Source organism: Passer domesticus, chromosome 3 (genome assembly GCF_036417665.1).
Source record: "Passer domesticus isolate bPasDom1 chromosome 3, bPasDom1.hap1, whole genome shotgun sequence".
Taxonomy (NCBI): domain Eukaryota; kingdom Metazoa; phylum Chordata; class Aves; order Passeriformes; family Passeridae; genus Passer; species Passer domesticus.
Window position 1 is genome coordinate 21,331,296 of NC_087476.1, and position 27,525 is coordinate 21,358,820.

The 27,525-nt window shown below is 43.7% G+C and overlaps 1 protein-coding gene and 1 long non-coding RNA gene across 6 annotated transcripts; one reads left to right on the forward strand and one right to left on the reverse strand.

Annotated features, from left to right (window-relative positions):
* The first annotated feature begins 4,801 nt into the window (after positions 1–4,801).
* On the forward strand, positions 4,802–25,642 carry KBTBD11 (kelch repeat and BTB domain containing 11). Of its 4 annotated transcripts, none has more exons than XM_064412124.1 (3): positions 4,802–4,820; positions 19,020–19,151; positions 19,566–25,642. In XM_064412124.1, exon 3 carries the CDS (start codon positions 19,635–19,637, stop codon positions 21,405–21,407), a length of 1,773 nt encoding a protein of 590 aa, XP_064268194.1. In that variant the 5' UTR covers positions 4,802–4,820; positions 19,020–19,151; positions 19,566–19,634; the 3' UTR covers positions 21,408–25,642. The 4 variants fall into 4 exon arrangements, with proteins under 4 accessions (XP_064268194.1, XP_064268192.1, XP_064268195.1 ...); XM_064412122.1 differs by lacking the exon at positions 4,802–4,820 and adding an exon at positions 4,827–5,155; XM_064412125.1 differs by lacking the exon at positions 4,802–4,820 and adding an exon at positions 6,717–6,735.
* On the reverse strand, positions 5,188–19,557 carry LOC135296136 (uncharacterized). 2 transcript variants are annotated; one of them, XR_010358175.1, is made up of 4 exons: positions 19,238–19,557; positions 15,945–16,673; positions 8,705–9,935; positions 5,188–7,764 (listed from the first exon to the last, which is right to left on the reverse strand). It is a non-coding gene; the product is annotated as an uncharacterized LOC135296136 (long non-coding RNA). The 2 variants fall into 2 exon arrangements; XR_010358174.1 differs by having other exon boundaries at positions 5,188–9,935.
* Positions 25,643–27,525: the final 1,883 nt, after the last annotated feature.

Here is a 27,525-nt window from a genome sequence, read left to right on the forward strand (position 1 = left end):
GACACCATCAGTTAACCTAAGCTGCATCTGCACTGCTGAAGTGCAGGGCACTGCAGAGGTTACAGACACACACTGTGAGGCTGTATCGGGTAGGATCCATGTGCCCGTCCTTCCCTTGCCTTTCAGGGCAGCAAAGCTGGTTATAGCCTATGCCAATATATGACAACGTTCCATATGGCATTTGGGGAGAAATGTACAGATAATGAGGTATTTTGCTCTATATATGTAGATGAAACAGGTGATGGGAATGATCTGTGGCTAAATATGGCTGGGAAGAAATGACTGGATAAATTCAGCAATGTAAAGAGCAAGGATAGGCTTTAAATTTTTTTTCCAAATTCTTTTGGGTTATATTTTTAGCAAATTGATGTGCACATTTTATTAATTATTTATCTAAGTAAATGTGTATTTCCCATCTTTTAACCTTATCAGATGTTTTCAACCTCATTAAAAGCTGCCCCACCTATTCAGAACATTCTTTTGGGCAGCAGAATTCTGTGTTAATAAGGTCTTTTTTTTAATGCCGATTGCTTTTTCTTAAATTAAAAACAATAGTAATTTTTCTCTGAAGCACAGAAGTATGCAAACCAACACTGAAGAAATCTTTATTATTTATTTTTCCTTATAATTCTAAGGCTCTATCTTCTACAAGCTGATAACCCTCATGGTGCAAACAGCACTTTTGTCCCAATTCTACTATCTGGTTGTATTACAGGGATATGTGAAAAATAATACAGGCAGATCAGCTTGGCCTTGCATCAGATGTATACAACACATCATGTGTAACATGTATACAGCATGTACAGGTTATGTATTCCAAATATAAAAAATGTATTTTAGGCATCTTTGCTCAGCAGAAATACAATAACTATTTGGTCTGTTCCAGCAATAGCATCAAACCAGTCCTTGAGTCTGTTGTATTACAACACCAAGAAGCATTTCACATGGGAGTGTTCAGCTGTTAAACACAGGATGAGCAAAAGAAGTCAGGTTTTATTTTCTCTTTGTTTTGGTTTTACATGTTGGCTTCTAGCCTGGGCACTGTAGGGAGCATAGACATTTGCTACTACCACTAAGTATCTGACACTCCAGTAATCTATTCACAGAAGGAATTCCAGCAAGTTTCAACTATTATATGTTCCAGAATTTTGATGCTGCAACATTTATTTCTTCAATACATCCTTGTGCCAATCCAAATCATAAAAAAACCCCAAAACCCAACAAAACAACCAACCCAGAAACCTAAAATTGTCTACCAACAGCTTTGCATGCGCAAAGGCACTGGTGGCAAGTCTGTGCAGACATACCAGTTCTGCCTCGTGTGCGGGCATGTGCCCACAATGTGATGGACTCTGAGCAAAGGCTGCAAAGCCCACCTAATTAGCTGGGTAAATAATTGAGTATGGACCCATATGCAATCCCATGTTGCCATGGGTGCACTACCTGCAGGATTCTACTTTGCCTACTTAGAGAAGCTAGCCTGCATATGCTGTGAGCTATACTCTGAGCCTATTATCTAGGAAGGCCTAACGTTTTTTGAGTTATAGGATGTGGAGTGAATATTTCATCTGGATAAAATAATTATTTGGTTAAATTATTCCTAACCTCCTTAAATGAGAAATTCTGCCAAGAATCAGCCACCTGAGACTGGGATGATTAATTTTTGATGTGACCTACTGGCTAATTTTGGCTGAGGAGCTGTGCTTTTGCTGCAGCTACCATGATAGCCCAATCCTGCAAGACAGCCCACAAGTTGGGAATGGCAGCAATGCAGCTACTGGTGCAGCCAGTGGGAGAAAGAAAATTAATATATTACCTTGCCCTGGAAGAGTGTGGCCCTGATAAGCTCTGAGCAGGTGTGCTCTGGATCAGGATGCTGTTTGGTGACCCTGTCATGAGAAAGACATTCAGCACTATTGCCTATTTCTGCACTGGAGACATTGCAGCATTATGCCTTCTAGAAGGAATACTTTGTTTTCCTTGATGCAGATTAAAGAGGTGTGTGAGACAAAAAAACCTTCCCACTACTATTTCTTCATTTGGATTTTAACTTTTTAACCAGAGAACACTTGATAATATTCTTTTGTTCCAAACTGTATTTAATTTTAATTACTGAGCACCACTGCTGGTACATCAGAGACACAAAGCAAGGGCTGCATGTCCAGAAGGAAGTCTGCTGTATGTGACTGGGCAGGGGCCACCTGAGGTTTCTGGGGCACAGCACAGCAAATGCTTCCCTTCCTGCCTCTACTCAGCACTCTACTGTTGTTGCCCCAGGCTAACTGCCCCTTGCAGAACACAGGATCTCAGCAAGTCCTGATGCCCATTACATTGCAGGATTACAATATCAGTCCCCTTGAATATTTGCTGCATCAGCTGGGCTACAGAAATTCACAAAATACATACCATGTGAACTGTGTGATACCTGATTTCTTTAGGACAAGGTCTTTTCTACACTGGGACAATGATTCATCTCACGTAATTCAGACATTTAAAAATTGTCTACTGCTGTACCAGTCTGACTTTACAGCTAATGGAGAAAAATAAGAAATACCAAAGATGATTCACCTTATCCTAAGATAAGATGTCAAAGATAGGTGAGAAAATTTGCCCTTCAGACATAGTTATTCCTGTACATCAATTATAAATGGAGCCTTGGGAACTCAGGTTAAGTAGGGAAATCAAGCGACTAAAACTGAGATGGTTTCCACAATGGGTGTCCCAGTTTTTTCATCACCTCCAGTTCTGTGAGAAACTGTGAGGCTAATTGATGAGCAGCCTTGTTCTCCATGGCAAGTGTCCTGGCCTATGATCCACAGAGCAGCAGTATTTTGCAAAAGTTATGCAAAGAGTTCAGCAGCTCCTTTATATTTGTTTTCACTAATGGATTTAATGACAAAGGAGCATGGGGAACTGTGAAGAAACTTGGTGGGAAAAAAGTACACTGAGTTACAAAGTTAGGGAATTGCTGCCCAAAGCCAAACTTTCATAAAGCAGAATTGAGGTAATTTTACCTGATCTGCTTCTGGTAATGTTCAGTGAAGGCAGAGGATGAAGTCTGCAACAGTAGCCAAGTGCTACCTGACTTGTCAGGCTGGATCTCCATGGAACTGGATTTTGTATAGGTTTTCTGCTGGCTCCGTCCACAGGGGCAAGTATGGCCCATAAAAACACAATATGCTACTTCCTACCCACCACAGGTTTTCAAATTGTCTCCACAAACTATAACTCAGACACGTCTGTGCACACTCATACTGGAATGTAATGTGGCAATTAAAGCTGAAGGGAAGCTAAGAAAATCCAGTAGTGGTTAAAATCGTTACATATTCAGAAAGCATGAGTCAGAATGATACGATCTCAGATATTATACTGCTGCCACAGCCACGCAACTCTCATCAGTATGAACACAAGTCAGGCACCTTAAGGAGAGACAATACTCCACAGAGAAATAAAACAATAGAGATTTTAAAAGTGAAAACAATTTCCCATAGCTGTATCAGTTGTCTAATTTTAGTGTCATCTTGAATTATATAGTATTTAAAGTAGCATGAAACAGCAAGAATATTAATTCCTGATGTCAGAGAGAAGAGTTATTTCTGGAAGATTTTAATGGATCTGCTGTATCACATGGAAATTTCTTCCAGCTAGCCAGGAATAAAACCATGTACAAAACTTACATTCTAACTATGTAATGGAATCAAATCAGGGGATAGTGACAAATTTACAGTCATGCTAAAGCCACGTGTTGTGGTTACTGTATCTTCTAAAACCCCAGTGACACTTTATGATTGTTGCTTATCTATTTTATAGCTCCCAGAAGAGCGCTGCCTCTCAGTCGAGATGAGACACGACCTCTGCTTGAACACCAGCCTGCTGGTTAAGAGCTGCTCTGAAGTCAGAGCACAACGTGAGTGGAGCCAAGGGTTTCAAGTGGTTACAGTCACCCAGCACTGCATGCAAGTACTTTAGTTTATTAAGTGCTAAGTCAACACATAAGAGTTTTTAGCACAACTGATGTTAAAAAGCAGAAGCATTGGGACAAAATGAAGGAGAAGACACTCAACCATGCTTAGCCATCACAGCCACGATGCTGGAATAACATCCAGCTTCAATGGCCACACTGCCAGCACAGAAGCAATTAATTGTCAGGTTAATTTGAGACAGGAGGTGGTGGTAGCTTTTCAAGTCTGCTCAGGAGTGTCTCCCAAGGCCAGGAGCCACTCACTGGGCACTGCAGGGGAACCAGTCTGACAGGTCCCTGGAGTCCGTGGAGAGGGAAAAAGAGAAACCCTGCAGATGAATAGTGTTTTGAGACAGCAGCATCATAGGAAAACTGTATGCTACAAAGACAATACGATATGTCCCAGTACAAGAAATGGGTCAGGGATTAGGGCGGCACGTCTGCTGTCTTGGCAGAAATCAAACTGCAGCCTGCGCTGGGACTTGAGCTGGGTTAGGTACCACTGTCTGTGTCGGGAGCAGACCCAGAGTACAAATAACATGATGTAAAATGTTTTTTAGAAACTGAAAAGCGGGTCTAATTCTGGGAATCCTGGTGAGAGTCTCAGCTTTGAAGCGCAGGAGAAAATGGGACCTGCGCCGGCAGGCACCTGAATAACGCGGAGGCTCGGTCCGGGCAGCGTCCCCGCCGCCTCCCGCGGCGAGCGGGCGGTGCCGGCGGGCGGGCGGCGCCGGGGCCCGCGGGGCTCCTGCCGGGGCGCTGCGCTGCGGCTCCTGCGGCAAACCCCCGGCCCTGCCTCACGCAGGAGCGGCGCCGCCGCCCCGCTCGCCCCCGGCACGGCTCCCGGCCCCGCCCGGAGGTGAGGGAGGGCCCGGCGCCACACGGGGGGAGTTTCTCCTCAGCGCGGGCAGGTGGGGCCGCCCCGCCGCCCGCCCCGCGTCAGCGCCGCGGGGCAGCGCGGGCAGCCCGCGGCGTTCCCGGCTCGGCCGCTGCCCCTCGCCGGCAGCCGCCGCCAGCAGCAACAGGTCCGTGCCCGCTCCTCCCTCCGCCTGCCAGGCGAACAAAGAGGCTGAGCGCGGCCCCGCGCCCGCCCGGCCCCTCCGCCAGCCCGGCCCCCGCGCTGCAGCCATTTGCCTCGCCTGGCACCGCGGCGCTGCCTGCGCGGGGCCGTGCGCGGCGGGAGCGCCCCGAGAGGTGAGCGGGGAGGAGCGGGGCGGGAGCGGGGCCGGGGTCGCGGAGCCCGCGGGGAGGGCTGGTGCCGGCATCTGCCGATGTCTGCGGCAGGGACCGCGCCGTGGAGCCACGGTAGCCGCGTGTGTGTGAGAGGGGCTGCTGGAGCGCTGTCAGGTTTAATCGTGTTTCTCTTCTCTCTCCTCTGGCCCCCGTAATCCGCCTCATCTGGGCAGCGGGGAGGCCGGGCATACCCCCATATCCCTTCTCCATATGTCGCAGAGAAGCCAACCCTGATGCTTGCGTACTTTATTTATTTATATTTTTTATCCTGCCCTATTAAAAATCTAAATGACTCTCTACACTAACGTTTAGGGATGTGCAAGAGCAGGAGATTGCTTCCCGCTATAAATTCTTCATGGCGTGCTACCCCATCCTACTAAAAGCACACGCGAGCCCGGGTGAGCATACGCGTGCAGGACTTGGCAGGGTGGAAGATGCTTCAAAAAAACTTGTACTGAATTTCAGTAGGTAGATTTTTATGTCTGGTGATTTAAAGCAACAAAAAGCAGACTTCTGAATCCAAACTTACACACGTGTAGCACCGAAAATGATAGCATTAAATCCTATAGCCAGCTTTTTTCACCCATCAGGAAAAAATAAAACCCTCTAGAAATAATAATATTTTGTAAAGCTTTTCCACAATAATTAAACTAAATAATAGAAAACTGGAGAAAAAAAGCTAGGGAAAAAAAAGTAGGGCAATAAAAAAGTAGAATAGCAATAAAATAGAACAATCTTTCTGTATGATATGAGGAGCAAAAGGGCTTCTCTGTTTTCCAGGGACTTAACCATCTGTCTCCCAGAAAGGAATTAAGTGGAATATTCATGGAAAATAATAATTACATTGTCAGTGGTATTGACAAAGCAATATTTCCTCCCTTGTTTAACTGCTTGGCCCATCCTACTTGTTCTGTGCTCTCCTCTTCCCAGGCCCCATCACACAGCATTTATTCACTCTTTAATTAGGACATCCAGTGCATGCCAGTGGGATGCTCTGGTCATCCACTGCCAATGGCACTGTCTGATGGGAACCTGCCAAGAGCCAAGGACTGCTCCCGTGCCTGCCCAGCTCCTCTGTGCTCTGCAGGACTGGCTCCTGCCACTGGAGCCTCTGAAGTCAGTGGTGCCACTTAGAAGCTGGAGTTTGCAGGACTGCACCTTGATAATACCAAAAAGCTGAAATCTGTAGTAGCTTCCTTTCTTTTAAAAAAGCTGTGTTTGCATCGCTTTTCCATATAACAAATAGTCCAAAGAGATGGACAGACTTGAAATGTCAATAAATATTAGAGCACCATTATTTGGCAGGAACATTCAATTAAAGTCATTAACTGGCTTTACTGTAGTAAAGCAGGATTATAGTATTTAGGGCTGGCCTAGGTTACCATAGAGACAACGATGTGGTGAGATGACTGCATCCAGATCCTACTTACCAGGGGTTTCAGCATTCTGTAGTATCCTGTTGCAAGAGGATATTAGGGACAGCTGACTGCTAAAGAAGGGTATAATAAAGCATGAAAGAAAATCCTGCAATTTCTTTTAAGGTAGAATTAAACTTTTTTTTAATACCTTTTTTTTTTCTTGGTGGGATCCTTTGTGGATTTTGCAGGGATTTTTCTGTTTGTCCCTACTGACACTATACAGCATTGCAGTTGGGAGTCTGTTTCTTGCCTCTGAACAGAAGCAGAGAAATCATTTTATGCCACTTCACATCCTTGAAAATACCCATTTAAAAATGAGCTCATTTTCATTGTATTATATCTCATTAGCCTTCTCAGGACATGACATTTTTACTCTTGGTGTTTCATTTTTCAGTGAAATTGTCATCATCTATTGTTTGTGCTTCATGTTTGGTCTCAGTGTTGTTTTGTCAGCGAGCAGGCATGATTAGTTCCTTTCACTGAAGAAGAATTACTTTATAGCAGTTCAGGATTTGACAACCAGTTTAACCTGATGTGTGACTGAGCTCTCATTGAGCAGGAAGGGACCCTGCTCTTTCCCTAGCCTGGCCATACATTCCTGCCCAATTCCCTGTGCCAGAACTCTTCACCCTGTGACTACACAGTGAATGGACAGAGATTTTGCCTTCCTCCTGCAGTTAATTAAGCAAGCACTCAGTTTACACTGCAGATGTTGGCATTACAAGTGGAGCTAGTCCTGTGAACAGTGTTTAAATCTGTGTGTAACTCTCTGCAGGATCAGTTGATTTGCAATGCTGCACCCTTTTCTTCATCCTAAAATGCTCCTTGGATGCTAACTGGCAGTTTTGGCTTTGGAAGGATTACAAGACTGGGTCAGTGTTGTATATGGGTGATTGAGTGTTAATGCAAAAAAAGAGCTGGCTGGGTGTTTTTATTCTGCACTGCACATTTGGTACTTCCCAGTTTCTTTCTTATACCTCATCAGTGAGGATGGCAGGATTCATTATTGGTTAAGTCAGTTTATTTAATGCAAAACAAGCACGAGAAAAAAATCCAGTGGTTCTACAGATTTTGCACCGTGTGTCAGGGGAAGAAGTGGTGGAATGCTTTTCAGGTGGGATGTTTCACAAGCTACCATTGCTGTGCCTCTGGCTGAAACAGACAGGTTGACAGCCTTTTTTAACTCACTTGGAAACTCTCCAGAAACCGCAATCTTTCTATACAAATCAACATATGTTGGTCAAGCAGCTTCCATGCTGTTACGTTGTCTGTCACAACATGATTTGCATTAATTGAAGTTATTTTACATTTATGCATTCATAGATTAGCACAAGCTCTTAGTTGTTTTTCTGGACACTGAGTCCTCCGGGAGTACTTAAGGAGCTAGGTAAGTTTTGCATCTCAGCTTTGGATCTCTGCTGATCTGGCTGCTGGCAGGCTCCTGGACTTCTGAATCATTTCAAACTATCAACCTGTCAGAGTTATACAATAGTTTTGTTTTTTTCTTCTTGGAAGCAGTTCTGCTTTTTTCTTTTCCCCCCTTTATTGTAAGTAGATTGAAAAAACAGGCCCTAAGCTCTGGAAATGGACTATTATTTCTGCAACCCATATTTTAGGTGTTAGACTATAAGAACTAAAAGCCAACCCTGTGCTGTGGGAGTGGCATGTGAAACAAATGTTCTGATTCCGTCAGTCAAAGACAAATCCGTTCTTGGGAGAGTTTTTCTATTATCCAGTAGCTTTCTTTCATCTTTTCTTTTTACTGCAACTCCCTGCATTGCTTTAGGTCAAAAAAAGCTACCGTTTACATTTGTCTGTACAGTTGTGTGGATTAACCCTGGCTGGATGCCACGTGCCTACTAAAGCTGCTCTATTACTCCTGAGCTGGACAGGGGAGAGAAAATAAAGTGTAAGTCTCATGGGTCAAGATAAGCACAGTGAGCTATCACTCACAAGTTACTGTTACAAGCAAAACAGAGTTGACTTAGGGAAGTCAAAGTCAAGATAATGAGAAATAACCCCAAATCTTAAAAACATCTTCCCACCGTACTTCTCTTTTTCCCAGGCTTAGCTATACACTTGAATTCTTTACCTTTCCCCCTCCCCCAGTGGTTCAGGGGGAGAGGCTGGGCATTGTGGTCAGTTCATCTGTCAGTTGTCTCTGTTGCTCCTTCTTCCTCACAATCTTCCCCTGCTCCAGCAAGGGGTCTCTCCATGGGAGAAGGTTCTCCAAAAAATTCTCCAGCATAAGTCCTTCCCATGGGCTGCTGTTCACAAACTGCTTCAGCATGAGTCCCTCCCTTTGGGTACAGTCCTTCAGGCACAGACTGCTCCAGCATGGGCCCCCTCTGTGGGGTCACAAGCTCTGCCAGTAAATCTGCTCCTGTGTGAGCTTCCCACAGGGTCATGGCATCCACAGCATGCCCCTGTTCCAGTGTGGGATCCTCCACAGGCTGCAGGTGGATCTCTGCTCCACCATTAACCTCCGTGGGCTATAGGGGCAGAGCTGCCTCACCATGGGCTGTAGGGGAATCAGCTCCAGTGCACAGTGCACCCCCTCCCTCTCCTTCTGCACTGACCTTGGAGCCTGCAGATCTGTTTCTTTCACATATTCTCACTCCTGTCTTCTCTGGCTGCAGTTTGCTCCTGCGCAGTAACTTGTTCCTCTTCTTAACTCTTATGATCCCAGAGGCCACCACCACCATCACTGATGGGCTCTGCCTTGGCCAGGGCAGGGTCTGTCCTAGAGCTGGCTAGCACTGGCTCTGTCAGACATGGGGAAGCTTTTGGCAACTTCTCACAGAAGCCACCCCTGCAGCCCTCCCACTGCCAAACCTTGCCATGCAAACCCAGAACAACAGTGTAAGAAATCCAGATGCTCATGAAGCTAATGGGAATTTTCCTTGACTGCACTGCGGTTGGGATTTAAGGTGATGTCACATTCTGGCTTTACCAAAATTCTCTGTGAAACTTAGGTGGCAGTTTCTAGTTGCAGGCTACTATCACAGGCTTTATTCTCTTCAAAGCCATGGAAATGAGCAGTACACAAACATACTTCTTCAATGGCAATTGATAATTGAGTTTTGAAGTTTGGTTTCCACAGTAGATGCAGAAACAGGAAAAGTAAATGTCATTTGAATGTTTTGTAATGTGAGCTTTGGAGTTTGTCAGTGCCACGTGTCCCAAGAAGTTTTAAATTTTGATCTTAGGAACATGAAGGCAGAGACTGTTCATGTGCATTGTGCATTCATGTGATAAAATTCACTGGTGCTGCTTCTTGTTGTTCAGGATGAGGTCTGTACCACTCATTCTCTGTGAATGACCTTTGAGACAGGCAAGAAAGTTGCAAGAATCTGTTAGTCCAATACCTGGGCACTATTTCTGCCAAGACATTTTGCAGCCTTATGGGAAATAAATACTTGGATTGTACCCCCAAAATCAGGCAGCTTTTCACATGACAGTGGCTGAAAAGCCTCAGTATGTGCTTTGTGATGTTGCTGATATATATCTAAAATCTTTCTAGTCAAAAGCAACCAAAGTTTAGACTTCTGACTTAAACATCAAAATCTCTAAATGGTCAGAATCACAAACTGGAATCCCTGAATCTAAGCTTCTTCTCACAGCTCCCAAATCATAACCATAAAACCAAGCATCTCTCTGTGTTCAGCATTCTGATGTAAAAGTCTTACTTCCTATTCTGGGTCCTGTACACCTCTGTCCAGATTAATAAATGCAAGGATAGCACTGTGACTGTTGAACATGCTGTATTTAACTGCATGCATTAGCAACCCTTTATTATGTAGCACTTGAAAATGATAAGTTTGAGTCATGGATTAGTCAGACATACTACAGTCTTTACTTCTACTCTGTGTCAAAAAGTCCAAAAGCAGCCGGGACAGTCCCGTGATCATAATCACCCTTCATGGTTGTGTTGCTGGTCTGTATGTCTCTTCAGAAAGAGCAAGGATCATTCTGGGGAGAGAGGATTCCAAAGTGAAAAGCAGCATGCACATTTCTTCAAGGTATTCAGGATGATCTATTTGACACCTGCTTTTCCATCAAGGCTATTGGCCAAAACAGAGAAACTGAATAGACGTGAGGTGAATGATCTGAACAGAACAATGTTTTGACCTAATTCATCCAAAAGTTACTGTCTTGGTACAGGAGTAAAATTCTTTGGCCTGTTCTTGCAAGAATGGGATTAGATAACCAGGCAATCTTTTCTGTCCCTTTAGTTTAGATACCTGTCTGCTTTGTTCAATGGAAAAAAAAACATTATAGTGGGTAGTACTGAATTGCCTGCTCTAAATTCTTGTTGTAGAAGTCGAGCCTTAGTCAGAGAAATTAGTGCCAGGAAAACCTTTGCCTGAACACTCAGGCTCAGCATATGAAACTTACATTATAGTAAAAAATGCTATGCATCCAAGGCAGAAAGTATCAGCCCATGATAATAAGAGTATTTTAATAGAAACCTATTTTATTTCTGGCTCAGAATGGTTAGCAAGTGTTAGCTTCTACTAATGTAAACAACATGCATTACACTCAATTTTCTCTTCTTTCCCTGTTTAATTCCAATGATTACATAAAGTCATTTCATACTTTGCTAAGCCCTTAGTTGCATCATTGCTGCTAAAAGCATTCCCATTGTTTGGTGAAATCTGGGCTGCCAGCCTCCAGGTACTCCTGATAGTAAAGGCTTGCTGCAAAAGTACCTATGACTGCAGCGTGTGTTTCTGCTTTGGGGTCAGCACAAGTGCTTTCCAATCCTACCACAAGCCACAATGGCTTAGATCTCCAGGCAATATAGCTGAGCCCTGATCCACTAAAGGCAATGGGACAAAGTACAGAAACTTTGGTTTTGGCAGGGATCAGAACCCAGGATTCTTCTTCTTCCTCACCCTCAAAACCATTTTTTATTGTTTCTCTGAAAAGTAATAATTGCTTTAGTCTGAAGGACAGTGGCCCTTCTTTCATAGACTTGATGGATTGGGCACTTGGTTGATATTCTGGGATTTTAGTCTTGTCAGGCAAAGGAAGGGGTAGTGACAAGTTTCCCATGGGGCTTGGTCAGAGCTCTAATTATTGTACAGAAAGGTAAAGTAGCAGCAAAAGTCAGTACTGCTATTTTTTAAAGTAATTCAGGTATATTTTGCAGAGGATTCTGGGCTGAGGCACCTAAAGCAAGAGCTAAAGTCCCCTGATTGCACAAGCTAAGCACTTCATCAGCATTGTCTTTACTGGCTAGCCCTTGGTAGCTCTTATGCACTTATTTTTGAGGATCCAAGTCAATTGTACCCACCCATGCTTATGTGTGCAGAACCTGTGTGTATGTTCCAGATTCCATTCCAGGAGCTGGTTACAGCAGTGCTGTGCAGCTCAGACACACAGCATCAGTCTCTCTTGCAGGAGAACTGGGAAGTGCATCCCACCCACAGATTACATCAGTGTGGGAATATGGCCCAATGTCTATCCACCTTGGCCTGATTTTCATGAAATAAAAGAAGTCAAACTCCTGTGAGCAACCTAGTAGGTCACAGTTTTAGGGCCAACAGCAAAGTATACCAGCAGCATTTCTGCCATGGCAGAGAGAAGTCTGTGCAAGCTGATTACTTTCCTTCTTTCACATTAGGGCTGTCATGCTGGAGGCTTTGCTCTGCTATCTGATCTGGCTGTCTTAGGTCTTACATCTTTGCTACATTGCCAGCTGCCAGATAAACCTGCCCTCAAAGTCAGCCTTTGCCGTGTTTAGCACTGTGGCGGGTCTCTGTGTTTGAATCCAGTCCAGAGTCTGTGTAGAGACAATGTCTGCAGGAACCTGGAATTTTTCTTGAAATCAAACTGCTTGTAATGTAATTTTTAGTTGCAGCTAGAATGACTGTAAACCTTAAATTTGAAGAAGTGTCTGGGCAAAGAAACCATACATGAGCTCCAAAAATGGGAAGAGTACCATTCATAATGTATCTAAAGAACCTCTGCCTTTCTTAACATCACTTACTTAATTTGTCAATAAACCAGTAAAACTGTTCAGTTTCTAAAAGTAGAGCAGTTTTTTTTTCTCTTAAGTATCAGATCTAGAGTTTGTCTGGGAAAAAAGTATTTTCATTATGGCCTTCTTTAGAAGTTTTTCTTTTACTTTCTTTTCCTAGGTATAAATCTCAAAAAAATGGGACTGTTTCCTTCCCTTTGAAGTCTGTTGTTACCTCTCACATTTGGTCTTTCTCAAGCACAGTGGTGACATATTTGAGCAGATTTGGTGCTTTGGGCTCTTCAATCTGTATGTCCTTTCCATAATGATGTAAAATCAAAATCCAGTTTTATCTTAGAGCAGGAATTGAATTTCCTCCAAAATTGTTGCCCCATCTTCTGTATTAAACGCAATACATGGCAGGTATGTTGGCAGAGTGTAGTACATTTATGGAGATCAAGTGCTGTTTTGGAATGCAAAACCAAGGCTGACTCTACTTGAATTTTCAAAAATCTGTCTAAACTAATTTGCTGGTTTGCTTGACTTGGCTTCTCAGTGGATATTCTCCTCCTCCTTTGTTAGCGTCAACATTGCCAAAGTGTTTGTAGAGACTATGGATATGTTTGCAATTTGTTGACAATACAGTTTAATACTGAAAGCATTTCTGCAGTCAACATTACCACATTACAGTACATTACACACTAATGCTTAAATGAGGCTTTTAATCATCACAAGTTGATGCTTTGCTTCAAGTCAGTGTTCCTGTGTATGGCAATTTTCAGAATTCAAGGTCAGAAAGGATTTCTAGATCAACTAGTCTTCTCTTGTCAAATTTTATTTACCCTTGCTTCCCAAGTGCCTTCCAGCAAGGTACATACTCAAGATCCCTTTCATCAAATCAGAATAAGGATCTTCCCATGTCACATGAAATGTGAACATAGATCAGCATCCTGCCTCCTACATGAGCCATAATCAAGTATTGACAGAAGTGTGTGGCAGGATAAAAATATGTATTTCTCCATGGGATACTTCTTTGTCTTTGAATATTTCTACCCTGACAGGTTTCTCACTCAGGATCCTTCTAAGCTGAATGCACTTTTTGGGTTTTATTCTATAGGTTTCCTTGAGCCCATCCTTTACTCTCCCCATCAATAAAACTTTAATTAAGCACAATATACTCTAGCTGTCTTTTTTTTTCCCTCAGCAGCATAAATCTTTTGCTTTGTTTACACTTACACTTTGTTTGCTTAAAATTTCTTCACCAGCCTAAAAAAGCCTTCAGCATGCAGAATTTCTATGTGCCTACACTTGTGCACAGTCATCAAGTCACAGAGCAAACATACCAAGCCCTGAAGAAGTGTCAGCTCTGCATTTCTCAGGCTGACTAAGGCTTGCTGTACTAGTTCTCCAGGCTACTAGCACAAACCACCTTTTCTCCAAAGCTCTGTGGCTGTTAGAGGGTTTCTAGGCTAGGTATCACCTTTTTGCTTGGGAGCTGGTGTGCAGCATGGAGATAAGAGTAAGCCTTTGTGTGGTTTCAAAGTGCTGTTCTGAGTCTCTCACTAAAGTGGTTTTTTTAATGTCTCTGAAATAATTTGGTGCTCTTCTCTGTCTTCAAAGATTGTTAAATGCTACTTCCAAAATGTAAAGCCTTGAGCATATGTGCTTCCATCCATTCAACCACCATGTTCCATTGCAAACCTACTAGTGCTGTAGAGGAAAGGTAACATTTTCCCTCTGGGCACTCTGTATTTCCCAGTACACACATGCAAGGACTGCATTCATCCTTTCAGCTGTAGCACCACGCTGGTGTGTTTGGTACTGGTGTCAATTTGATGTAGTGTTAGCTGTGCCCAGATATGATGAAAGCAACCGAACTTCAGTTTATCACAGACATGACCACATGCTCTCATATTTAGAAGTGTAGTTGTGAGCCCATGTGTAGAATTAGCAGCAATTTTGCAAAGTTTTGTTACATTCAGTATGGTGTTGCCATGCCATACTGTAGTGCATTAATGATAAAAACACCACATCAGCTCTGGAGTTTTTCCCAAAGGTATTGTAGTCACTCAAAATTTGTTTCTGACTGTTCTTTTTTTTCCTTAGACTTCTCTTACTCTGAGGGATATGGGAGAGAACTTGCACTTAATCTTTGCTAGATTTTGTTTTTGTAGGAGTGTTACTTCCTTTTTGTTGTGAGAACTCCTGAGAGACACTACTCCTCCCTAACTATTTCTGAAGAGTCCAAACTGGAAGGAACTCAGAAAGATAGTTTCCTTTTTAGAGAATGTTTGTCTCTATGGATATCACTGTTAGGAAACCTTTTCTCTGGTCATGGTGACTGTTTAGAACTTGTATATTTTTGGTTTGGATTTGTTAGCTATAGTATCGATTTAATCAAGCTTTTGATAATATTTTTATTATGACTTATTTCCTCTCTCTCTTCCTCCCTGCCCAAACACACACAGCCTTTTCTTCCCCTGAGTTTCTGATGAGGAACTGCTGTCCACATGTTTCTTGTGTGGTCTGTAGTCATAAGCTGCAATTCTTAAATGTTTATTTTTCTTTGTGGTTGTATGAAAATGTTGTAGTTATGAGATAAAGACCAATTCATAACTCTATTACATATTGTCAAAAAATTATAGCACCTTGAGGGGTCAAAATTAGCATCCACACAAGAGTGTGAAGGCAATACTATAAAAGCCATGTATCCAGCAGTCAGGGCAAGACACTAGGATTGTAACATACCTAACTTTAAAAAAAGGAGAGGAAAAAAAAATATTCTTTATGCTGGTTTTTTTTTGAGGTGGCACACTGAAAGATAAATGTACTTTTTTCTTACAAATAGGAGGTTAATCAAGTGGTAAAGATTGAGTTTAAATCTGTAATGGGCTCCAACAGTGCAGGACCTTTCAGAGAAATGCTCTAGATGTTTTCCCCATGTACAAAAAGAACATTTTTTCCTCCAAATTTCACAGATCTGCTCAGTGACCAGGAGTGTTGCAGACTATTTTTATAAGTATGCAAACCACTCTACAATGACACTGCATTCACTTCACCCTGGCCAGTTCTGCTTTCAAGTCATTGTTTAGTTTTTAAAATAAATATAAGGGATGTTATTTCTCTTTTGATGATCCTGCCTCTTTAGATGCCTTAATCATCTCAATCAGATTACACCCCTATCCCAAGGGACTTCTCTACTGAAGTAAAAATTTGGCAGTCCAAGTTTTTATAAAAGCATATTTTCTGGACTGAGGTGGAGCAGAATGGTATTCTGTCATTTCTGAACTGTAAGTCTCTCAGGGAAGATAGCCTGCTTATGTAAAGTAGAGTTGCTTATGGTAGAGAAAGCACTGCTTTTATTTACCATGAGGCTGAGTCAGAGCTGTTTCCATTTGTGAACTGGAGAGAAGTAACCCAATTCCTCCTCCTCCAATGCACGTATTCCCTGGAGAAAGTGGGTCTTGCTAGAGGAGGTGGTTTGGATCAAAGGCTATTGGCACTGCACAAGAAAAACGAGGAGAGAACAATTGAATACAAGCATTTAATTGGATTTTATCAGAAGGACTGCCAAATGAATGCAATGCCAGGAAACTTTACCTGCAGCTCTTTATTACAGTTTCTCTGTCAGAAAAACTGTGCCTTCTTATCTGTGCTGTTACTTGAGCAATGTCTCACAGCATTTGAGGTTGGGGCCACACATTCAGGATATTGTGTGTCATTGCCAAGTCTGTAAATACAGTTCATGTTTGTTGGCAGCTCCTCTGTTCATTAACATTACATCATCCCTAGACCAACCCATGATAATGAAAACATTTTCAGACCAAGTAATTCAGCTTCTGACTTAAAAGTCCCCAGTGTAAAAGGTGACCTCAGTCCACAGGCACCATGTACTCTCAATAGATTGCTTCCTTTTCCAGTACCTATCCTGTTTGTGAGTTTGGAAAAAAATATTAAAGCCAAGTTTATTTTAAGCCAAATGAGATCGTCGGGTGGTCAAATTCTTCTGAATCATCACAGCTATCAAGTATCTTCTGCAATTCCGTACTTTTTGAATATTCTGTGTTGCCAGAACAGCAGTATAACTCTTTGATCACTGTAAGTAAGAAAAGAACAGAGGAGGAGTTAAGTATTGTATTTCCATCAGGCCCTTTCAGCATCTTCCTGTTTCATACTAAATCCATGACCTTTTAAACTCAGATCAGTCGTGTTGCTCAATAATGGAAAGGTTCCACTACTTCTCTGAATTGTTTTTTCAGCTTCGTCTTTGTGTAATTCTTGTATTTTGTTTTCAACTAGACAGAGGTGCTGGAATTGCTGGAGTGGTCATTGCTGTCATGATCACTTCTGTCATTGGCAAAATCCTCCAAACCCTCTTTCAGCTTTTCTAAGTCTTCAGCTTCTCCGTTTAGTTCCTTGTTGCCTTGATTGCATCTGGCACTCTAAGTCCTTCTCACGCTCATCATGAAATTCAGCATATTCTTGGTAATTAGCTTTGGGTATACCAGAGGATAATTTTCTTCAGAATTCTGCTGCTTCCCATCAGCATGCAATGCCATCAATCCGTCCTTCTCCTCACGATTCCTCAGGGGAATTGTAGTGGGTTAACAGAGGTGTTTGTTACAAGCTTCTTTCTCAATAACATTTCAAATGTGTCAAATCATACTTCTAAACCAAGCAGATATTTGAATATGGGAAAAGGTATGATTACTGTGCTTGAGGAGGATCTCACTCTTTTTTTTTTTTCCATTAGCTGAGAAAGTTGAATAGTTTTCTGGTTATTGTTTTAACTACTTTGAATATTCTAAATGGTGATTTTCCTTTGTGACATAATGCAAGAAATACATTTCACCACAGAGAGATATTACTGGTATTAGAGTTGACTTCTCACATATAATCATCCATACTTCTAATTTTTGGTAGCATTCTCTTACATTTTTTCTTTATCGTTTCACTTGCAAAATCAAGCCATGACCAAGAGATGAAACTATCTGAAGCTACTTGATCCTTCTTGTGGGGGAGGGGTACATAAGTAGAAGTTAGAAGTGGTGTCAGAAGTGAGGTGTGTCAGGAATGGCCAGAATATTGGTAGTTACAGCAGTTGCTCTGTGTACTGTTAAGACTTGATGAAAAACATAATCACATCACCAGGGATGCTGCCCGGTACATCTTCCATAGACACACTGACTGTGCACAGATCACTGCATTGGTTTTTGTCTAGTTAAGGCTTTACTGAGAAAACTCAGTAAAGCTTGACCTACAGAGTTTGGTTTTGGGCAGCAGGAAGTCTGCCACTAAAGCTAGCCAAAGTTCATACAGTCATAGAAAGTTCCTAAGTCCCAGATTTTTAAACACTCCGATGAGAAGTACAAAGTTGGTGGAATCTATTAATTCTAGTAAGTTTTAAAATACTGTTGTTGTGGTCTGAAATTCTCCAGTACCCAAAAATCAAACCTTAGCAGTGATTTCAGTCTAACTGAATGAGATCAAATGTAGTAGAAACTTTACCAGGCAAGTGCACAAAATAAAGCGCCATGAGGGAAGACTGATATTATCATTTAAGTAAAGTTTGCATTGCAAGTATGGGATTCTGGATTTCCTGTCTGTGTCAGGGATTTCCAGACAATGTCACTTACCAATTATGCTTTCGGTAAAAAAAATATATTAAAAAGTTAAATCTCCCTAATGCTAATTTAGCAGGGTACATGAATCATGTCTGCTAAAAGGAAGCCACAATGCATATTTTACATAGAAATGAATGTTCCTTGAGGACTGTGAAAAAACTGACAAAGGGGATTTTAATGGAAATTAATTCCTTAAAAATTAACCTCCTTAAAAATAGAATCAGGGCTGCATATACTTAATTATATTAAGTACATTTAGACAATTTTTATGCGTCACTCATCAAAACTTTAACCAAGTTTTGATGCTTGGTTCCAAGTCTGGGAAATTCATAAACAAACATGAGGCAAAGAAATGGCACTTCATTAAATTCTAAAAACTATATTTGTGAAATGAAGGTACAGCTGGGTGGTGATTGTGCTGACAGGGACTAACCTACTTACAGCTATGCCCTCCCTGTATCCTGCCTTTTCCCACGAGAGACTTCATGTTCTAATTATCTATTGTGATTTTTTCCCCTTGCTTCTACTTTTTATTAACCGAATCGTTGACATGAAGCAATCTTTGTGAAGTCTGATTAACACCTTTCTAATGCTTTACAGCTACATATGCTGCTACACAAATGTGAGATTGCTCTTGTCCCGAGTACAGAAAAAATACTTTCATGTGTTTCATAAACACTTAGGATTATTAGCATACTTACAGTGTCTTTAAGATATTATAGATATATTATTAAAGGAGTCATAATTTTAAGACTCCCAAACTTCTAACTAAACAGAGAATCTATCGATTTTAAAAATAATATTTTTATTTCAAACAGGGGGAGTGCATATGAGGAACACTGATATGAAGAGAACTTCCTGAAGGTCATGCAAAGTCAAATTTGGCTAGTGGGGAATCGCCTTGCAGAATAGACTGCAGCCTCAGCCTTCCAGTGAAACAGTTGCACAAGGTGAATACATTATGGTAGTACTCCTAAGTATCTGCCGTTGAAGGAGACTTTTGCTCATCACCCAGCGCAGCGTAGGGACCACTCACCTTGAAAAGGATTGCAGTGCCTGCAGACTGCTTAAAATTTCTGCAGAACAACGGGAAAACCAGGATTTCTTTTCCTGCTGTTGAGGTGCTCACCGGGGCGATGCCCCGTCCCACCAAAGGAGCTCGGGTTGTGGGGGGCTGAGCTAGCGCAGTGAGCGCGGGAGGCGGCCGAGCCGCAGGGTGGATCCCCGGGGAAAGGAGAAGCGGCGCTTTAGCCCCGGAAACCAGAGGCGGCCCCGCCTGCGAGAGCGGCGGTCCCGAACGGTAATCCTGGGAGGCGGGGGGTGGAAGAAGCGCGGATGCTGAGCGTGTCGTGTGTGTCCCGCAGGTGATGGCCGCGCCGCGGCGGCCGGCAGCGCTGCGCACGGAGCGGGCGCGGCGCAGGTAGCGCGGCTCCATGGAGGGCAGCGGCGCGGCCCCGGAGGAGGAGGAGAGCGGGGCCGCGGACGGCGCTCCCCCCCCGCCGCCGCCGCCCACGCCGGCCGCCCCCTGCGGCTTCAGCTCCTCCCTCTGCTTCAGCGCCGCCGCTGCCGAGCCGCAGCCGCCCGCGGCCGGCGGCCGAGTGGTGCAGAGCCAGTGGGAGATCAACAACGCCGCCTGCCAGCCGGAGGAGGAGGATGAGGAGGTGGTGGGGCCGCGGGACCGGCCGCCGGAGGAGCCCGACCTGGTGATCGAGGTGTCGGGCCGCCGTATTCGGGCGCACAAGTCGGTGCTGGCGGCCAAAAGTGACTATTTTCGTGCCCGCGCCTCACGGGACGTCCTGCGGGTGAAGGGGGTGAGCTACGGGGCGCTGCGGCTGCTCATCGACTACGTGTACACGGCCCGCATGGGCGAGGTGCGGCACGACAACCTGGCCGAGGTGGTGAGCGGCGCCCGCGTCCTGCAGATGCCCTGTGCCCTGCACTGTGCCGCCGAGGCCATGCGCGCCCAGCTCTGCCTCGGCAACTGCTACCAGCTCCTCTGCCTGGCCAAGAAGCAGCGGCTGGCGGAGCTGCGGGAGGCTGCCTATCGCTTCATGAGCGACCATTACCTGGAGGTGCTGCGGGAGCCCAGCGTTTACGGCCGCCTCAGTGGCGCTGAGCGGGACCTCATCCTGCAGCAGCGCATGGATGCCGGCCGGCCCTGCTTGCTGGTGGCCGAGGTCAGCGACGCCTTCGAGCGGCCGGGTGGTGGCAGCCGGCCACAGAGCCGCGAGAGCAGTCGGCCACAGAGTCCCTCCTCCGTGGTGTCTCTGGAGGAGAGTGGCTCCCTCATTCACTACTACCAGGAGGGCAGCGGTGAGTGGAGGGTGCTGACGCGCCTGCCCGAGGAGGCCAATGCCAAGGGCTGTGCCATGTGTGTCCTCCACAACTACCTCTTCCTTGCAGGGGGCATTGTGACTGGGCCGGTGGGCAGCGAACCCAGGGCCCGCCTTTCCGACAAGGTCTTCTGCTACAACCCCCTGACTGACACCTGGAGCCAGGTGCGGCCGCTGGCTCAGCCCCGCTCGCAGCTCAAGCTGCTGGCCCTGGATGGTTACCTCTATGCTGTGGGGGGCGAGTGCCTCTTCACTGTGGAAAGGTACGACCCGCGAGCCGACCGCTGGAGCCCTGTGGCACCTCTGCCCAAGGGTGCCTTTGCTGTGGCTCACGAGGCCACCACTTGCAACGGGGAGATCTATGTGTCAGGAGGCTCCCTCTTCTACCGCCTGCTCAAATACGACCCCAAGCGTGACGAGTGGCAGGAGTGCCCTTACAACAGCAGCCGCCGGCGCTCCGCTGACATGGTGGCCTTCAAGAGCTTCATCTACCGCTTTGATGTGAGCAGTGGCCGTGGCGGGGAGCAGGGCCCAGGCGGCGGCACGAGCGGCGGCGTTGAAGTTTTCCGGTACAACACGGTGGCCAAGTGCTGGAGCCAGTGCGCCAGCCTGCGGCCCAGCGGCGGCCCCATCCAGCCCTTCCGCTGTGCCCCCTTGGGCAACACCATCTACTGCGTCAACCGGACCGGCACCCTTCGCTTCAGCCTAGCCCAGGACGGGGAGGTGGAAGCAGATGGGGGGCTCAAGGGCACCTTTGATGGGGAGCTTCTCAAAGCTCCCTTGGATGCCAAGGGTGTCCTCCTACCCTTCGTGCTTACCCTGCCTGAGAGGCTGGACAAAACAGGGGACCAGGAGGGCTCCCTCCCACTGTAAGGCGGCCAGCCTGGCTCTGGCTTCCTAACAGGGGAGTTGGGTTGCAGATCCACAAACTCCCATCTATAGAGGCGACCCTCTCTTGTTGTGTCTGCAGAGAAAAAGGACTTCCCCTTTCCTTCTCTCTGCTATCAAGATGTTGAGCTGATTTTAACTAAGTTGTAACTCTTCACATGTTTGCTGGGCTTTGTGTGAAAAGCCAAGCACACAAAAGTAAAAGCTGCTATAAAGGATAATCTCTGGATTATGTTTGTGCCAATCCCCAATCTGAGAAAAATGTTTTTAAACCTGAATTTCCAAAATATTCTTGACAACAGTGTCATAATGGGACATGAGTGTTGGTTGTGTGTTTACACATAGTTGCAATCTGGGCTTGGAGCCTTTTCTGTCATTTGTGGTTTTTTCCCCCTCTGGGATTATACTGAGGGATAAACATTGCTGGCAACATAGTTTAGCTGCATTTGTTTTCATGTTAAACCAACTATTTCCTGTGTTTAAAAACTATAGGAAGAACATCTCCATCACAGCCTTTCATTTCTGGTGCAATAGATGGTTTAAGGAAGCTGTGGCACTGTATTAGTCCCAGGAATTTCAACCACAGATGATTTAACAGATACCAAACTCAATGTTTTAAGTAACACAAATGTGAGCCACATGTTTTACTTGGAATGAAAAGAAAAAAAAGTCAAGTTACCTTTCTAAAATGTGGCATTTTATGGTAGATATGAAATGTTGATATGTTCTTTAATTGAAAAAGGCAATGTTTCTGTATGAAAAGATACTGTTTTATTACTTTTCTTGATCAGAGATTTTGAATTAAAAATGAACTGAAGCTGTTCAAATTGCAACCAATTGACATGACCATGTATGCCACTAGAGCTGGGGAAAAACTTTGTACTTCATATGCTCTTTAATTAACTGCAGGTCAAGGAAGGATAACCTAAACCAACCTGTGGCAAAAGGCCTTTCCCACTTCTTTTCAAGACCATCAAAAGGAGACATGGAAAATAGGAATGTGCTACACATATTGATTATATTGTGCTCTAGCATGATGTTACTTCCCTGTCTTTTGATTGAGAGACTGCTTTATTTATTTTGAACTAATGATTGCTGTAATCAATAAGTCCTTGTTAATTGCAGTACGTGCTGATGCCGTACGCTGTCGTTGTGATTCTAAACTGCCCAAGAGTGCTGTTTGTGGGGCAGCATCCAAATGAGGCAGAACCATACAAAACTTCTTCCTGCCTGTGGGAAGTTGGAGCACACTTTTTGTCATGTTACTCAGAACTGGAAAACATGAAATGTCTACACAGACCGACTATATTGAAAAGGGCACATGCATTTATTTTATACATTTTATATTTTAAAAAAAATCAGTAGGCAAGGCAAATGTTTTAGCTTTATAGTAAATCACTGGGAAACCTTTTCTGAAAAAAGGACCTGTGTTTTTGCTGGTACAATGCTGTATATTCAGCATGGAACTCGCATAGACTGTGGAAGAGAATTGTTTATACTCAAAGCTCTAGTATAGATTCATATTTTAGAAAGACATAGGGACCTTGCATCGAAAAAAGCAGATCTTTTTATGTTTTATTAAGATGTTTTTGTTAAACAGGACTTTAGCATTCTTACACATAATTGCTAGTTCCAAAGGAAGGCAGCAGGCTCTGTCCCACGAGACACCATCTGTACAAAAGAGAATAGTGAACTTCATAGATACTTCTTTCCTTCTCTTTATTGTTTGGGGTTTTTTTCTCTTCTCGTTGTTGTTGCACAGGGTTTTAACGCAGCTGCTCTGGTTAGTCATTCTACAGAAAACAGTGGTCCAGTCCTAGAAGTTCTTAGCCAAGTGAGCCTGTTCCCTAGTGAGCAAATTAAAGCATCAGCCAGGCAGGAGCTGTAGGCCTGTGGAGTGTAACATTTATCTTAGCCTCAGTACAGGCTGGTGCAGTGGAATTTAACATCCTTCACAGAATATTTGATTTAATTCTCAGATGAGAATCCTTGGAAATATTGACTCTAGATTAAATTACACCATTGTAGCTTGAGCAGGAAAGAAAAATTACATGTTTGCTTTCAGCATAATTTTTATGTTAACTGTAGAAAGTATTTCAAGCTGTGTAATGCAAGGCTTAGGTGCATACTTAAACTAGAGATGTAAGTGGTAGGCCAGATTTTGAAATCGTGGCATCACCAGGAACACAAGGAAACATCTGTTTTATCTTGCAATACGAGGAGGCAATTTCATCGTTCAAGGATTTATGTAGTATAGTTCTTATGCTACAGTGTAGTGAGGTGTCAAGGCAGGTTTTGCATTTCTATTAATAAAGCATTTTTATTCTGCTAATGCATGAAAATGCTCCTGAATGAGTTTTGAGAAGTTTCCATGGTTTAAGATGTGACAATAATCCACAAATTTTTGGGATAGAATGAATCATATCCTTTCTTCCAGTATTTATTGCTGTACACTATGAAGAAATGCATTTCTACAGTAGTAAGTGTTAAAAAAACCTGTAGTGGTTTGTGTTTTTGCTAGCTCCTATTTTAAAAAAAGTTGAATCACTTGATTCAGTGAAAACTTACCTGCTTTCACTGTGTACACAGTGTCAGTGGGGAGAGTCTGGGCTTCATTAGTAGCTGTCTATCAAATCTGTTTCCTTTGTACACTGCATAGTCACAGCCTGATGATTAACAGCAGAGCCAGATTTCCTACTCTGTGGCCTCTGTTTCCTCCCTGGAAGGCCTGAGGCAGGTTTGCTGAGAATTGTTTTCTCCCCCAATTCTATCTTCACAAACTCCCCCCGCCTCCTAACTAAAACCATAATTTAGATAGTCTTCAGGCATTTAAGGACTGAAAATGTCATTCCAGAACTCTACAGTTTTACTTAAACCTAGCAACAACTGTCTCTTTGACAGTGGAGCTGCTGAGCACTTCCCCTCCACCCATTTGGAGCTGCTCAGAGCAGTTCCACACCTACCTACCAAGTGGGATATCTAGAAACCACTGATATAATAGGGTTTAATTTAGGTACAGACCAAAAGGCCGGGCCACCCTCAAGTTGTGTTTGCCTGTGTGTTTTGCTTTTAAAACAGCCATTTTCCCTAGAGTAGCCTGAAGTGTACCATATTTGCATAGGAACATGAAGACCTGTGTGCACTTTCTTAGCCTGCAAGCATTCAGTCCACATTTCCACCCTCTGATTATCAATGGATTAAAAGAACTCTTGGAGCTGGTCACAGTAGTCATCAAGGTAGTCATCCTCAGTGTGTGATCTGAGACTAGCTAGAGAGACATAGTCTGCCCTGCAGTCTTTCTTCCCCCTGAATCCTTCAGTTCTCCCATTTTAATGAGACACACAAGATAGTTGCCCTAATTTTTCATGGAGTAATTTTTCCTCCCTAGACTACTTCTGTTTTCAAGGTTGTCTGCTAGAGAATTTAGGCTTGAATTCCCATAAGCTTAGTGAGGACTGGACTGGGGCCTTGCAGTTTGTGTGTGAGTGCGTGCATTGTCAAACCTCGGTGGCTGTGCAGGAGAGGTACATTGGGACCACCTCCTGTGGCTCTTCCTCAGGGGTGAGCTTCATGCAAATCCTCCAGAAGCTCACACACCTCTGCATAAAGTTCTGAGTAGATTCCAGGCCCCACCTCCTGGATGGGTAATTCAGCATAGATTTAGTACGAGTTGATGCAATCAGACATGTTTTCTTTGGAGAGCTTTTGCAGACAGGTTCTATGTTTTGGGTTACCAGTCTGAGGTGAGCTACTCCATGGGCTGTACTGGGAGGCCAGACAGGTAATTTGGATTCTTCTCAGGGGTGCCACCTTAGTAAAGAGGTGTTGCAGTACCTAACAGTGAAATGCCTAAAGCCTTCATTGAACTAAAACTAAATCCTGATTTCAATAAAGAAGTACTATTAACAGATGAAACTTTTCTGTTTCTGTCTACTAACTGGTTCTGTAAAACAGAAATCTTCATTGCAGCAAAATCATGTGTACAGATTCTGTTTACACTTGAGACTAAGTCAAAAAAGTAATTGGCAAAAGAATAATCCTGTTTGATCAAAACTGGCTCTGTTAAGCAACATGGGGAGGATGTTAGTCATACCCTAGTAACAGCTAAAAATGTGCAGTTGCTGATGTAAATTCTATCCACAGAAAGTTTCTCTGTAAATAAACAACCTGGTAAAATTTGAAGTGATAAGAAAGAATAAATTACTCACATGAAAGCCATACCTCTCCTGTGCTGTTTGATTGGCTCTCAGAGTGCTGTATCCCAATTACCACTATTCATGAGTGGCTATTGCTTTTCCTGATTTACATCATGTATTCCATTGACTGCTCCATAAATTGGTTAGCCTTCATTATCACAAAACTTAACAGTGGTGCTGGTGCCTAGTGTCTGGACTGATATGTAGTGTTTTCTGCTGGAATTAATCCAGATCTAGACAGAATCCTATCTTTGGACTTTTTTTCCCAGTAGCATTGCTCCTGGGAAACTTAAGAAAACACAAGAAGGGGAAACAGTAGTACTGTTGAGCAGTCGTAGTAAAAAGCATTTTATTAATTTGTCTTTTTTCTGCTGTTGTTTTGCAAACTGAAGTGGTACTGGTTTAGCAGAACAGCTCTGTTTGGCTCTTACCTGAGTATGAGTCTGAGTACTATTGTAGCAAAGTATGTTTTTCCCTATGTCCTGCCTCAGCTCCTGCTCTGAGGTAATGTAGTGCAAGTTTGTAATAGTTCCATGCATTGACTAGGTTACTGGAACTATTCTGACTTTATACTACTGCTACTAACAGCAGAGATTGACACACAAGCTCAGTAAAACTGTGTGCTCAGAGTATGTGATCACATACGTTTCATTTGGTTTGGCCTACTGAATACTGGGAGCTGCTGGAATGAACCCACTGGTATTGGGAGTCAGCAGGAGTGCTGGTTTTGGCTGGGGCCAAGTTGATTTTCTTCACAGTAGCTGGTATGGGGCTGTGTTTTGGATTTGTGCTGAAAACAGTGCTGATAATAGGATGCTTTCATTGTTGCTGAGCAGTGCTCACACAGAGCCAAAGCCTTTTCTGCTCCTCACCCCACCCCACCAGCAAGGAGGCTGGTGGTGCACAAGAGCTTTGGAGGGGACACATCTGGGACAGCTGACCCCAGCTGACCACAGGGATATTGCAGACCATTTGTTGTCATGCTCAGCATATAAAGCTGGGAGAAGAAAAAGCAAGGGAGGACATTTGGAGTGATGGGGTTTGTCTTCCTAAGTCACCCCTATGTGTGTTGGAGCACTGCTTCCCTGGGGATGGCTGAACACCTACCTGCCCATGAGAAGCAGTGTATGAATTCCTTGTTCTGCTTTGCTTGCAGATGCAGCTTTTGCTTTGGTTATTAAACTGTGTTTTTCAACCCATGAGTTTTTTCGATTTCCCCCTTCTGATTCTCTCCCCAAATCACTGGGAGGAGTGAGTGAGTGGCTGTGTGGGGCTGAGCTGCTGGCTGGGGCTAAACTGCAACAGCATACAACTTTGGAGACTAACTTTCATGAATTACTCAAAGGAAAGAAATGGGAGTGAGGGATGGGAGGGAAGAGATGAATTCAGAGTCAAAAGTACCTACTGTATCTCCAGTTGAAACAAATAGCAGGGAAGGGAAACTACAGTTGGTATTTGAGACAGTGATGACTATAGGGCCAGGTTTTTTCCTAATATTTCTGGAACCGGTTAGATTTTTAGCAATTATATTGCTCCTTCTTACCATTTTACATTTGCAATGCTTCTCAAACCACCGCAGCATTTAATAAGCTAGCTTTTGCAGGAGTCTCTTGCTGCTTTAAAGTCCTAGTGGATAAACCCTGGACAAATCTGTGAAATCATGAAATAACAACGTCAGTGCTGCCGCTTTCAACAGATTAATGCAAATTCTTTAGACACTGTTCACAGTTCAGGTGAATTATATGTGTAACTGATGTATTAATAGTTTCATTTTTGGATCATATATAGGTAAAGCTTTTTATGTACTCCCAATTTATGTTGTAATGAAATACTTTAAAAAAAGCTTATGCTCCCCATTAGGGATTTCTGGGTAATTGTTGTTTTTTCTTTGTTATCCATCCAATCAG